Genomic DNA, 14,630 nt, shown 5'->3' with positions numbered 1-14,630 from the left:
TAAGAAATAACCTTTACATCGAGTCACGTGATGCAGGAAGTGGAGATGGTTGGTAGGTAAAGCTAATGTTAGCAACACATTGGACAACAATTACAAGCCCTCACCTCAGGCACCCGACTCCAGCTAAGCCAGAGCCACCCCCACTGACCAGATGGTCAAGTACATATCGAGCATCTATGCACTATTAAAGGAAACATCTAGACTCAAAATAGCAAGATCAATGCCATTCAATCAGCAAAAAGTGGATGACTTGGAGAACAGGGGTCGGTGAAATAACATGCTTGGTTCGATCCCCAGAAGACTGCAAGAGTCGGGATGAAGTAGCTTTCCTACATAACCTATCATATCATCTCCTGAATATTAACTTCTCCAAATTGACCATGTGCTAGCCAGAAGCAAACCTGATGGAACAAACTTGTTTCACCACTTTAAGCAAAAAAAAAACAACACACTGTTGAGTACAACCAGGCTATGAAGGCATGCAAGGAAGAGATTCTAGCAGCTGGTGATGTGCAAACAAATGACTCAACCGAGCATTGATGGAGTATTCGCTAATTGCACTCCATATTACAGGAAGAGTAAACGGTGGATGGAAGGTGAACCATCGGACACAACCCTGATGAAAATATGGAGGAACCACCAGTTTTACCTTTGACCCGGCAAGACAAATGCCGTTTTATTATACAACAATCCAAAAGCTTACCTTAAAAAGCTGTTAACAGACAGTGGAGCTCTATACAACAAACACTCTTCCTCCTGGTTAGCTAGATGATTTAAAATTGCAGTAATTTCTTCTGTGTTGTCCTCCTCGCTAACGTTGTGCTCGGATTCAAATTGGAAAGGCTGACAAGACATTTTTTCTCACTGTAGTGGGAAGACTGGGACCAAAGACCGCTGCAACCACTACCCAGAATGCATTGCGACATAGACAATAATGCTTACGAGTGAAAGGATTTTTTCCAATTTTATGAAAAATTGAGACACCAAGAGTTTTTTTTATGTAAATAGTAGTAATAGTAGTAATAGTAGTTGATAGTTCAACATTAGTCTAAGGCCTAAAAGTCTTAATAGTCGGGGACTTTTAAGATCTCCAGGGAAAACACTACTGTTGTGCTAATAATGTCACTAATATTACACTATAATGATGCTGCTGCTGCCACCTTGTGGCATAATTTATCTGTTGGTTTGTCTGTGCCAAGTACTGTCAGCTTTTTTTATTGTTCATGTACAAGCACTAACATTACCTATCACTAGAGAACTATTAATTCAAAATACCAGTAAAATTGTTAATCATAAAAAAAATTGACATGAGGTGGCTAATTATGAGCCAAACATATCAGCATGATGTTGTATTTTTATCAACTTAATTCTAAATAAATATGAATTTTTATTTATTTCATGATGCCATTCCATAACTATTTGGTTAAGTTTTCTGGAGGTACAAGACTTTGATTAATCATTTAATAAAAGACCAGGGTGATTGGGTAGATATCCACTCCATACTAGCCAAGAAGCAATCTCTTCCTAGCACGACTACAGAGAAAGATGGGAAGCAAAATCCAGAGTAATTTTTCTGGTTATAGTAGTCAGAGTTTGCCAAATCAAGAGGGACAGACTACTGTTGAACTGAAATTACAAAGTGGGTGACAACAACGCTCTGCATTTTAAATCCACTTTACCTGCTAGAAGACTGTGTTTAACTCAATTATCAGGGTCATCTGTCTCAAATGGTCAAGTGCACATTTCAGACTGAAGAGTCAGTTCGCACCAAACGACTGTAGCAGATAAAAACTACAATAGTTCTCCTTCAGTATTTCTTTCACATGGTTTTTAAACATTATCCATATCAGCAGCAAATCATGCAAAGTTTAGTTTGTCACTTTCAATGAAGTATCTTCATATACAATTGTTGTGGTATATAGTTACCTGCTTAAAGAGCAATCAACCAGTCCTGCAACACATCAATCTGAACCCCAAGGCTTCTGTCTTCTTCCCTCAATGTAGCTCATCCATATATCTGCCTACCCCTGAGTGACGGAGGGACTTTCACTGTCATTGTCTGGTTCATAGGAAAGTTATCCATCTTGAGCTGCTGCCAGAATCTTTCATTAAGTCTGTTTATCATCATCCATCGTGTCCATCCATCTGTAGTCTCTCTCTGTCTCTGTCACATATCATCCTTTATTTTGTCAAAGGAAGACAGATAACAATATACTATTTCTGCTCAATCTGAAGACGCAAAACATACTAACAAGTTGTTTCATAATAACGTTGTCACATGCTCTACTTGTCTCTTGTTTAGGCCCTCACTGCCTAGTTGCAAGCCTGGACTTGTAAAGGAATCAGAAATAACTAATCAGTTTGCAGAGTTTTGGTTACTGGTCATCATACCCTGTTATATAAATTGACAGGTTTAAAACCAATCTGTACATTTAGCTGTAGGAAACATGATATTCTTGGCTATGCTCAGTTGCGTCATTTACCTTCCAGGTTTTTAATGTCAGTACAATAATGATTATTATTATTATTATTATTACTATTATTATCAGTATTATTATCATTATAGTATTTTTCAAAATAAGTTACAAAGTGATTTACTTACAATTCTAAAAAGACAATAAGCACAGTTAATAAAATACTATGATAAATTACAACTAAAGATAATAAAACAAACAGTAAAATTAATAAAAAGCAAGTCTAAAATAGTGAGGTTTTATAAGTGACTTAAAAGAAGATAATATCTTAGCTTCCTTGATCTCGTCCGACAGGTCATTTCACAAATTAGGGATACAAACAGGAAAGCCCTGGTCACCTTTAGTTTTTTTTAGCATCTGAGGATCTCAGGTTGCACTCAGGTTCAGAGAAGGTCAGTTATATATTCTTGAGCTAAACCCTCTGCAAGCCTTAAAAGTGAGAAAAGGGAGAAAAAACCATGTGGGTGGGCACAGAGGAAATCAGGTGGGCCCAGCCCATTTAAAACTAATTGGGCCTGAAACACATAGTTATGTTAACCAAAATAGGCCATTACCACTACACTTGCCTGTACGGTATGTGCAACAGTTTAATCATACTGGCCTTTTATATGATTAAAGGTCATGTTACCACAAAGACAAATTTTAACAGCATCACATAGCTTGGCACGGCAGCCACATATTCACACACACACACAGCTGACAGATGCAACAGCATCATTAATCAAGTGTATAGATAGAGATACACTAGCACCAGCATGCTCAGTAATGTTAAAAATGACACCTGAACCTAGCCTGGCACAGCAGCCACATAAATTACACACATGCATGGACAAACACACACAAGCACACACATTGAAATTTATATTTATTCATAAAATCAGATGATTGATGATTTAACCATGCACTAGCTTTTTTTTTTCATCATGTCACACGCACACACCCGACACACAATAAACAACACTGTTGATGGTTCTGAAACAAAAGTGACGTCTCGTGTATCTTGTTTTTGCTATTTGTTTTATAGATAAATAAAGCTTTTAGACTAAAGCTATTTTAAACTAAAAATTATTTATACGTTGTAAGTTAAATGTGGTCTGAGGTTCATAAAATCTCAAATTAAGTATATATACATACGTTACATACGTTACTTAGCAGATAAACATTTTTACTGCATGATCATTTTGTGTTAATGAAACCAAACAGGTCAGACATGCAAACACTGAACTTCTATATGTACTGTATAAACCTTTTTCTAACGCAATAAGATATATTTGATATTGCTTAGGTTGTGGTTGGCACAGGAGGGTAGACATACAGTAATCTTTGTTACTTGACATTTGTAGAGGAGAAACTGGTGCAGGAGTAGTCTCTTCCTCGTTCAAATTTAAGCAAACAATTAAGATAACAGATAACAGATAAACCAACTCAAGAGCTTGCAAGTCTACTCCATTTCCTAGAGTAAAAGGAGAAAGAAATATAAAGATTAGATTTTTGTGACACCCTGATTTGGTTTATAGAGGAATAGTTAGTTGTTTTCTTTTTGTTTTTTTACCCTTTTTTTCACCATACAAAGCAGTTACATTAAACAACCATAAATATACTCTTGCAGTGTGTGCAGAATGCAACATTCTCATTGCTGTGTAGTTTACGGAGGATATAAGCCTCCTGGAGCTCTTTAGAAAGACTGATTCTCTGTTTAGCATGACAGCTAACTTTTGGAATACGGATAACTTCTATCAGAGAGAGCCGCAAGCATCATAGGCTAGCAACAGCCTTGACAACAACACATTAAATGATTGACACATACAAGTGGTGCATTGTTTATGTTTTTATACTGGCTTAGGTAATGAGTGGAATAAAACATAACAAATCTCTATGTAAGCACTAAAATTAGCCATTCAGTTATTGATATTTACAGTGTACATGTGGAGGTTGTTTAATCAATTGTGTCATTAGTGTCACAGAATAGATATAATTGTGTAGCATTGGCATTGAAGTGGTAACTGATATTGTGTTATTAATATGACAAAGTGGTGTAAAAGTGGTCAATAGTGAGGGCCCAAGAATGGATCCTGTGGAACTCCATATTTTACCTTTCTGAAAGATAACAACCGAGCCAATCTAAAATCAAACCTGAAATGCACGCCCTATTTTTAAGACGTTCAGTTAAAATATTATGATCCACAATGTCAAAATCTGCAGACAGATCCAACAGGAGTAAAATAGTGTAAGAGAGCATAGTTTAAAACTCTGTGCTATAGCCTGCCCTAAAAGAGACCATCACTGTTCGTGAAAGAAATAATCTCTATAATAGAACAGAACTGTATGATTAAACACAATAACAGTCAAATTACCTCAGAGCATTGCCACCACTTTGTTGTTTTTACTTGTTTTGGCAAACTGTGCAGTGATTGTGATTCAGTTTTCTTGGCAGTCCACTGTACCAGAGTACTTGCCTATTCATCTGTCTGCCTGCTGGTTCTTATCTGGTTATACACCTGTCTGAGCCCCTGCCTGCGCTTGGGTTTATATGTACACTTCATACAGGAGCATTTCTCTTTGTTTGGTCAGGAACTTGTAAAATCATTGCCACCCCTTTCAGGTCACGAAATTTCCTAGTTGTATAGGTGTGAAGTCAAATCAATTAAATTTTTTTTGCCCAATATGGCAAATCTCCAAATTTCCTCAAGGTGTTTTACAAACTGTACAACCCTCTATTATTGTACCCTCATTAAATAAAAGGAAAACAACTCTCCAAAAAAACCCACAAATGGAACATCAGAATGACAAAATTCTAGAAAGATTTCTACCATATATGAAGAATGTTATCAGGAGGATATCAAGCAACTGCTACCAAACAGATAGCAACTCTGTCACATGCATACAACTGATAAGCTACATAATTATAGATGGGGTCAAATACCAGTCAGAAAAAATATTATCTGTCTTTTATTGTATTGATTCCATGTCACATTTGTGCAGCCTCACTTAAATGCACAAGAGGATTCAACTGCCATTATCCTTATTTATTCCCATTAGCTGAGAGGTAATGTGTGGGTTAGGAACAATTACAAACTTAAACCTAATAAACATACACCCCAGAGAGAATCAATGATAATAAAAGGTGTGTGATTTGACTTATAGTGTGAGGACTCAACTTTTTCATGCTGCTTACCCTGTATCTCTGTGATATGCATATAGATTGGCCTCTGCAGAGCCACAGCTCGAGAGGCTGTGAGTTCTGCTTCGCTGACCACATGGAGCCAAAGATCCAGGCAATGAGATGAGCAGACAGACCTGAGACAGGTAGAAACAGTCTACAGATTTTAAATGGATAGTCAGCAAGACTGTGGTCACAGCCTGACGAAATGAAGACTGAACTATCGATAGACAAGTACAGAAAAGACCTCAGGCCCTGCACATGGAAGTGCCCTCTCATCACCATTACCCAGTCATTTCCATCACAAGTGTAGTATCCAACTCTGTACTTTGTCTCCTTATCATTGTCTCTGCTTTAGAGATCAGCATCAAGGCTGATTTAAGAGATCAGCATTACCACAGCCATGTTAAAAATAGAAACCTCTTATGCTCATCTTTACAACCTCTGATTTCTTGTCATTCTTTACTGGCAAGAAAATGTCTCTGAATTTATGCGTCGTAATGAGGCGCACTGATTTTCCTCTGACAATCTTTCAATTGCAGTGGGAGTTGCATAGATATGATTTTAGCATGGTGGAACGTCTTGAATACTGTTGCTGTTGTCACTCTTGCCACCAGGGGTCAGTCTGGCTTTAAGTCTCACCCTGTCACTGTAGTGTTTATCAGAGCAAATGCCTGGACTGAATTATACAGAAAGACAGTCAGACATTTATTTTTGTACTGTGTCTAATTATTTGTGGTGTAATCAGTGCTTTTGTTCAGTATTTCTTCTGTAAATATCTCATAGAATTTGCAGTCAATGCACTGTGATACATTTTTGTGTGTCTTTCAATTCACTTACTAGCTGTGACTGTGGCTTTTTTGCTGTGATTTTAATAGGCTGTGTGCATAGGCGAGTTTTTGAATTCTCAAAAGAACAATCCACTGTCTGTTACTTTTTCTCTCTCTCACCCAGCAATGAACATATGCCTACAAAAGAAGTGTGTGCATTCATGCTCACAGGTGTGTGTATGTGTGTGGGCTGTGTGACTTTAGCTATCTGACAACACATGTTTGATGGCGACCAGAAGAAAAGGTTGGTCTGATAGCCCTGATACAGGAAGATGAGGAGGGAGCCAGGTGGAGGTAGTAATGATACCCCAGGAGGGCCACTCAAGCTGGGGGATGGAGGGAGGAATGTAAGGGGAAGGAGGGTGGGGAAATGGTGTAGGAGTGTGTCGGATTATATCACTCTCTCGTATACTCACACTCACATAGATTAAAACTCACACACACATATACACACAAACGCACAGCTGGATAGGGCTTAATGAAGACTGAGCAGTAATAGCCACACATACCCAATCCCCAGAGGCACGAAGATTCAGACGGTTATCTGACTCACACGCTTTAAAAAACACACATACCACATTCTTGTCGTTGAGTGCCCACACAGTTATGTTCTATGTGCAAATATACTTAAGCAGAAAAACATACACATGCACATGCTCTCCCACACAGTTTATTTTTGCATAGTATAACAGGTGCTTAGGTGTTCAAACAAATCTGTATGTACAGTCTAACTCACACACATACGCTTATCAGGATTCTGATTTGGACAGAGCTGGTGGACAGTGGACTTGTCACAATGTTCTAGTCAGCCATGCATGACAACACTGCACAGAGAGAGAGAGAGAGAGAGAGAGAGAGAGAGAGAGAGAGAGAAAGAGAGAGAGGACAGTGGCTGTGAAGGCAGAAAAAAGGAGAGACTGATGAAAGGATATAATTTTAGAATAGTCAAAGGTTGAAGCTGTACATATTTTGGGGCAGAGTAAAAGAAAGTGACAGTGGATGTCAAAGACCTTCAAAAAATCATGATAATTATACTGACGTTGAAGTAAAAAAAAAAAAGTGAATAAATAAAGTGCAATCACAGGGACAGTAAACAGCGGTGGTGGAACGAAAGTAAAGACATAAAGTCCCTTGGAAAGAGGATACTGACAGAGGGAGATGGAGGGAATGAAGGATACAAAGTTAACTCCAGGGAGATATGCATATGCATAGGATGGTGTTTTTGGCTCAGCTGCTGTTCAGGTAGTGTGAGAGACCGGCCAGGAAGCAAAGACAAAGGAGGGGAAAAAAGGGATAGGGAATGAGAGAGAAAGAGAGAAGGTCAAGTAGACTGAGCAACAGTCAGAAGCACACAGATATTGATTGCAGACATTGTATCACTAACCATTTGAACGGTGCAGAGAATAACTTGTATAGTATGCACAGTGCACAGATTTTGTCTGCTGTTTTTTCTCCTAGCAGGTTATGATTATAATTTGTTCACTTAACTGCTATTTGTATACCATAATGTACTATGTTATATAATTGTCATGAAATATCTTTGGCAACATGGGCCTTCTTTACAAACCAGTGAAATCTGCATGTATTTGAATTAAACTGAAACACACAATGAGTGCTGAGACAGAAGGAGAAAAACGCAAGGTTTATCAGATTAAAGCCAAGGACAATAACATATAATGCAATGTAAAGGGATAGAGAAAAGGAGGGGATGGGTGTAATGAGAGAGAGAGAGCAGAGTAGACTGAATAAAAGATGTCATGAAATGCAGAGACTGGAATATGAAGTTGAAGCTGGAGTGAAGACTGAGATGAAGTATAGGGATGAAAAGGAAAAAACAAAGGAAGCTTGAAAGAATATAGAGTGACAGATAAAGTATGAACGTGGTGCTGAGATAGGGTTGGTTGTGACAGACAGAGGTGCAATCTGAAAGGAGAATAAAAGGTGACTGAGCTGAGACTGAAAGAGATGGTAAAGGCAGAGTCAGGGTGAGCAAATGAGAGAAATTATAAGGTCTGAAAGCTAGGCAAAGGTGTCATGTTCAGCCTTTACCAGTCAAGCGCATCTGAATGTCAAAATGAAGAGCGGAGACACAATTACAATTAAGGTGAGAGGGGCGGAAAGAAGGCAGACAAAACAGTGAGTAAAGTAATGCACTCATGCGGTGTGGCTTTTAAATGTCAGTGTCTTTCAATAAACGTTTCTATTATCATAACAAATTATATCAAGCATTCCATTTCACTGTTGGTAAGATGTAGTCTCTCTGAAATAACACTAAGACCATCATTTGACAATAAATCATTGTATTGAAATGTATTCCTATAGTTAAGCTCAAGGACACAGAGAAACACGTCACATCATGTGGTTGGAGAAATAATGCTATACTGTATATGAGTCCACTATATGAAAAAATAATTAACAACATTTCAACAACAGTTCATTTGGTAAATGACAAGTGCTGAGAAAAAGTAATTTCCTGCTGTTTTTCTGGAGGAACTGTGTCTGGCTGATAGCACACATAATAGTAGACAAAATCAGTCCCAACACATTGGTCTGTTCCTCACATCATGGAAATATAAAGACAAAGCACACTAACAGAGAGACAGAATAACAGACAGACAGTGAGGGAGCAGAAAGAAAATTGAAAAATAGTTGATGTTTGATTCACTATCAAAACACTCTTAATTGTTTGTCTTGTGGTGTTGTATTCCCCACTTAATAAGATTTTTCTCACAGCTTGCCTGAAGACACACACCAAAATAGACTCATTTTGCATTGCGCTTTTTTCACTCATTTTTTTTCATCCCACTGTCACAAGTACACACACAGTCCCAAAACACACACATCAATTTTTGTTCAGATCCCCTTTGCTTCTCCCTCTTTTTGTCTCTCTATGAAGCACAGACACACACATACGCACACACACACACGCACACACACACACACACACACACACAAACAAACACAAAAACACACACAGATAGGAAAGCAGGCGAGCATCTTTCAGCATTCATTAATTCATTTAAAGCAAAGGTGGGTAAAGCCCCCACCCCTACTGTTGCCATGGTGACAGCTCATTTCATGCAACAGATAAAAAGTTAAACTCTATTTAATATTTAAAGATGTTTCATCTATATTTGCCTGTCTGTGTGACTACTTGACTGTGTGAGAGAGGAGAAAATAAGGAGAGGAAAAAGAGAGGAGAGAGAGAGTGAGAAAGAGAAAGAGAGAGAGAGAGAGGGGAGAAATTTAATATCTTGCTAATGACTGAAGGGCAGAAACAGTGAGAGAGAGCAGCAGGCTGGACCAGTCGTTAACAAAGTCTACATTTACATTTGGTGATATTAAATATTGCAGCAGATTAAACAAACACAAGAATATATCAGAGGGAATAAAGAAAAAAACAACTATAAATCAAAAGAACAGATTGAGGGACATAAATGGCTATAAGCTGTTGGTAAGAAAGATGGAAGGAGCATTAGAGGTGGAGGGAGGGTGATTGGGAGAAAGATATTAGAGCAATGGCAATGGGAATATAATGAGAAAATGGGTGACTGAGATAGAGGAAACGAAATAGAGGCAGAGATGATACTGAGAGAGCGAGAGAGGAGCTAAGAGCGAAGACGACGATGGAGACGAACATTAAGTGAAGAGCAAGTGAGACTGAGAGCATGTCTCTGGGGGAAGAGGTTGATTTGGGCCTGTTGGTGATTGGGTTTGTACTTCTCCCACAGAGCTGATGTGACTCACTATGCTCCCACACAGACACACACCATGCTGTATGTATCATGAGTGTGTGTATGTGGTAGAAAGAAAGTGTGTAACAAGTGCAAGTGTCCTAGAGGTAAGGTGTGTGTGTGTGTGTGTGTGTGTGTGTGTGTGTGTGTGTGTGTGTGTGTGTGTGTGTGTGTGTGTGTGTGTGTGTGTGTGTGTGTGTGTGTGTTCATGAGAGGCCATCATGCTGGGTGCAGCCTATTGGGAGCTGCCACTCTTAATAAGAGATAATAACACACTGTCCATCTGATGCCTACTGTCCTTGCTGAGTCACTGCCAGTTGTACAATGCTGTTATAAAACACACATACACACACACACACATACACACACATACTAATCTCATACTAAGGTTGTTAAAAAAATCTTCCATCCTCTGAAGCATCGAGCTTCTCATCCATCTTAGTAACAGGCTCTTGCATAATGCACACATGACCTGTACCCTAGCTGACATGAGCAAAAGACAAATTTGAATTTATCAATGTTATTTAATCTTCAAGGATACATTTTAGATTTTGTATGACTGTAGTTTCTCCTTCAGAGGAATCTCACCCATATTCCAGTGCATTAAATAAACAAAAAGCAGGGGGATCGAAGCAAACTAAGCAGCCATGCATAAATATTTTGGAAGACTCTACTCTCGTGCATATGTCTATATCGATATTAGTATATAATGGATGGAAGTAGTGAGATGTAATATATGTTTCCATGTATATTCATACATGTTATAAGAAGGATGTCACTTCCTCTTCAAGCTTTACACAAAAAACACTATCTTCTGAGGTAAACAGGTAAACGGTGTATAATAGGCTGTCATGTGGTGAGTGTAGTAGTTGTGTATATGCATTTCTCCCTGACACTGTCTGATTTAATGGCACAATAATGTTATCTGGAACAAAGCCCGTCATCATTATCTACACTCATGGTTTGCTTTTGTACACTGGGAACATAAAATCTAAATTAAGCGAGCATTTCACACGGGTGGGACCGAGAACTGGAAGATGGAATAATTAGATTAAAAGAGATAATTGGGTAATAATCAAGATTAGACAATTGTCCTCTTTTTTTTTTTTTTTTTTTTTTTTTTAATTTGTTTCATATTTCAAAGCAGTATCAAAGAATTTTATCTTGCAAGAGAAGCTGGAGATAAGTGATGAGATATTATTTAACAAGAGATAGCTCAAAATAACAGGCTTTCAAGGCAAGTCCTCCGAAATCACCTTCCTCAGCTCTCCTGCACGATAGGCTGCCGGGTTATGTGTGATGTGAATAGTGAGTGAAAAGACGTTATTGTTGAAAACACCCTTCAGTCGCTCACAGCAATAGCTTGCCTGATTTCTTAGCTATCTGTCACAGCAACACAAAGAATACCATCTGAGAAGCACTATTAATGCTTGTGATAGTGTTTCTGTTTACATGTGCCTCCAGTGTTTGATGTCACTGTAATGTGTTGGTGCTTCAAAAAAGCTTGTGACAAAAAAAAAAAAAAAAGCCTCTGACTGATTTAAAAAAGCAATGTCAACCAAATTTCACTGGTTCAGAAATAAATGCCTTCAGGGTTACAAGTTGTCCCTGTATTATTTTCTGGTCAGAAGCAAATTCAAATGCTTTAATTAGCCTCCAAATGAAACACTTGTGTTGAATTAGTAGAATAAATTTGGGCTTTCCTGCACATAGTAATTTTTTTCCTGTAGTCTTGTTTTTCTTGGCAACAATTATTACATTATTATTACATTATTATTATTATTATGGGATACATTTTTGCTTTGGGTAATTGCTTTGTGTCTTATGCTCTTCAGCAAGGTCAGAGGTCAGGGGTCAAAGGTTGGCAGAGATTACAACAAAGAGAGAACAGCTTTGAGAAAACGTGCCAAGGCTTGTGAAATGTCTGAAATAATGTTGCTTAGTTTCATTTGACTTCTCTAGGAAAATGTTAACAGTCTTCTAACCCTTATTCATAAAACATAAAGATGCTTGCTTTCTTCTAAAATACTTGTTATTGAAGATAGACTAAAATGACTTACTGACCTATTTCAGTGTGTTTTCAGGTTGGTAAATATTACAAAGATAATGTGTTTGACAAAGTCAGAGCATATCCTTACATGTTCTGCTGAGTTAGAGAGAAAAGGTTAAAGAGTGTGTTTTGATTTCTTCCTGAAAGGTTAAAGCTGAAGTACTTTCTGTTTTCGTGTGCATAACAGAAAGGGGAAGAGTCTATGTCTACAATATATATGTTTGTGCCTCAGTATTTTTATGCATGTGAGAGTGTGTTTTTCTCTCTGTGCCTCCAACTAGCTCTCTGTGTGCCTATGAAACTGTGTGTCTTTGAAAGAAATCAGTTTGGAAGATACCCACAGCTCTAAACCAGGAGTCTACAGATCTTTCTCACCAAGCTTCCTCCTACCTCCAGACCCCTCCAGCTATCCAACCAGGCAGCCTTTTCCTCCCTACTGAGCCACCCTCCCCAGTCATCTCAAGCCCATGCTTGCCACTCATGGAATATTTAAAGACAGACATGTACCTGAATGTCAATGTTCGCAACTCTCACAGCCTTTTAATGTTTTAACTCATCTCCTCTTTTTCTTTGTCAATCCTGTAGCACACACACACACACTGGGTCAGAGTCAGAGAATCTGATCCCTCAGGCTAAACAGACTTTAACTCTGGACTTCAGCAGAAAGCACAGTACATTTTTTCAACTGAAATAACATTAGCAGGGCTTGATTTAATCATATCTAAATGCCAGGGTGAGGAAGGGCAAGTTGAGCTCCAGAAGTGTGCACATTTCAACCACTACCTCAACTCTCTGGTGTTTCTAAAATGAGTAGACTATAAAACTTGATTATAGTCTAATCAAACTGAAGAAAATAAATTTGACCACAATCAATTATCAATTTAAAAAGTTCATCAAGTTTTTAATGAGATTTCATGAACCCTAGTGTTGGAAGTGTTTCTTAATTCATCTTTTTTTTTATAGCAGTCAATAAATACTACATACACATACATTTTAAGGTGCAGCGTTTTTCAGATTGACTGCAGTGATGTGCCAGTATTTGTCTGTTGTGCAATGGTTGACAGAGTACTGTGCTACAACCTTAATGAGTTCTATAAACCAGATGATGCCTCAAATGCTGGAATAGATTCATTTTCTACTTTTTCAGTTTTGCAGAAGTCAAGCATGTTTTTACATATTTGTACAGTATGTGCAGTGCAATATGTGTGTATTTGCATATGTATGTGTGCGTGTTTGTGTGTGTGAGGAAAATTAGATAAAGTGTTCAATTTGGACATGACTTGTGTGTTTGTTTGTGTGTGTGTGTGTGTGTGTGTGTGTGTGTCTGTATGTGTTATTTCTTACAGCCCTGTTTTCTCTCTCTTTGCAGTGTGGAGGAGAGTTTCAAGACACTTTTCTGGTCGATATTTGGGCTGTCTGAAGTGATCTCAGTGGTGCTGAAGTATGACCATAAGTTCATAGAGAACATTGGCTACGTGCTGTATGGGGTCTACAATGTCACCATGGTGGTCGTCCTTCTCAACATGCTCATTGCCATGATCAACAGCTCATACCAGGAGATAGAGGTATAAAAATAAGATCATCTGTCATTACAAATGTTGTCAGTAAGGTTCAGTGTGTGATCACTTCTGCACCCGAAGGACAATTAGGTGAATTGAAAATGAATAAATGTGTCAAAGATCAATACAGTGGCAGCAGAACAAAATACATGATGCAAAAATAATTAATAACTAATAAATAATCACTGGAAAGTCCTCAAAAAGCTGAAATAAAACCAATAAAAGCAGCATTTTCATTATATTGATTTTTAAAAACATATTAAGAAACCTGAGAGTTCCTCTTTTTATGCTGTCAATTTGAGACATGATAGATTTGAGATTGCTCACTTTTTTTACATCATGGACAAAAAAAACACTGCTGAGAATAGTATATAATTATAGTAAATAGATAAACAACATCTTGTATAATTCTCTCTATACTAATGATCCACTCACTTATCCTCTAAAACAATCTAGTTTTCATCCAGTGTCATCCTCAAGTACAATTTTGGTTTATAACTAGATTCTTTCAAAACGAATGCATTCCCATCAGCTGCACTTTGTGTTTGTTATCTCTGCATCTCTGCCAGGCTGGAAGGAAATTGTGTGTGTGTGTGTGTGTGTGTGTGTGTGTGTGTGTGTGTGTGTGTGTGTGTGTGTGTATGTGTCTGCAGATAATCTCACATACTGGACCCATCAGCATCATTTCTTTGTTAATATGAGTGTATGCTTAAAGATCTTTCAAGGTTGCCGTGATTCACAATTGTTTTATAATGTGTTTTCTATGCATTTTCCATTGACTGCTGACTCCTCACTCTTCTTAACTGCCTGGTAGGGCCGCAAA

General features: G+C 38.0%; 1 protein-coding gene across 1 annotated transcript in view; it reads left to right on the top strand.

The window, feature by feature from the left end:
* The window catches only part of LOC128362917 (short transient receptor potential channel 7-like), a 45,297-nt gene that overhangs the window by 26,615 nt on the left and 4,052 nt on the right, over positions 1-14,630 (top strand). Inside the window, exon 8 of the mRNA XM_053323781.1 lies at positions 13,618-13,813. Within this exon, the coding sequence (XP_053179756.1) occupies positions 13,618-13,813 (196 nt within the window). The remainder of the gene's footprint in view (positions 1-13,617; positions 13,814-14,630) is intronic.

This window comes from Scomber japonicus, chromosome 8 (assembly GCF_027409825.1).
Source record: "Scomber japonicus isolate fScoJap1 chromosome 8, fScoJap1.pri, whole genome shotgun sequence".
Taxonomy (NCBI): domain Eukaryota; kingdom Metazoa; phylum Chordata; class Actinopteri; order Scombriformes; family Scombridae; genus Scomber; species Scomber japonicus.
This window is presented reverse-complemented; position numbering and strand designations above follow the sequence as displayed.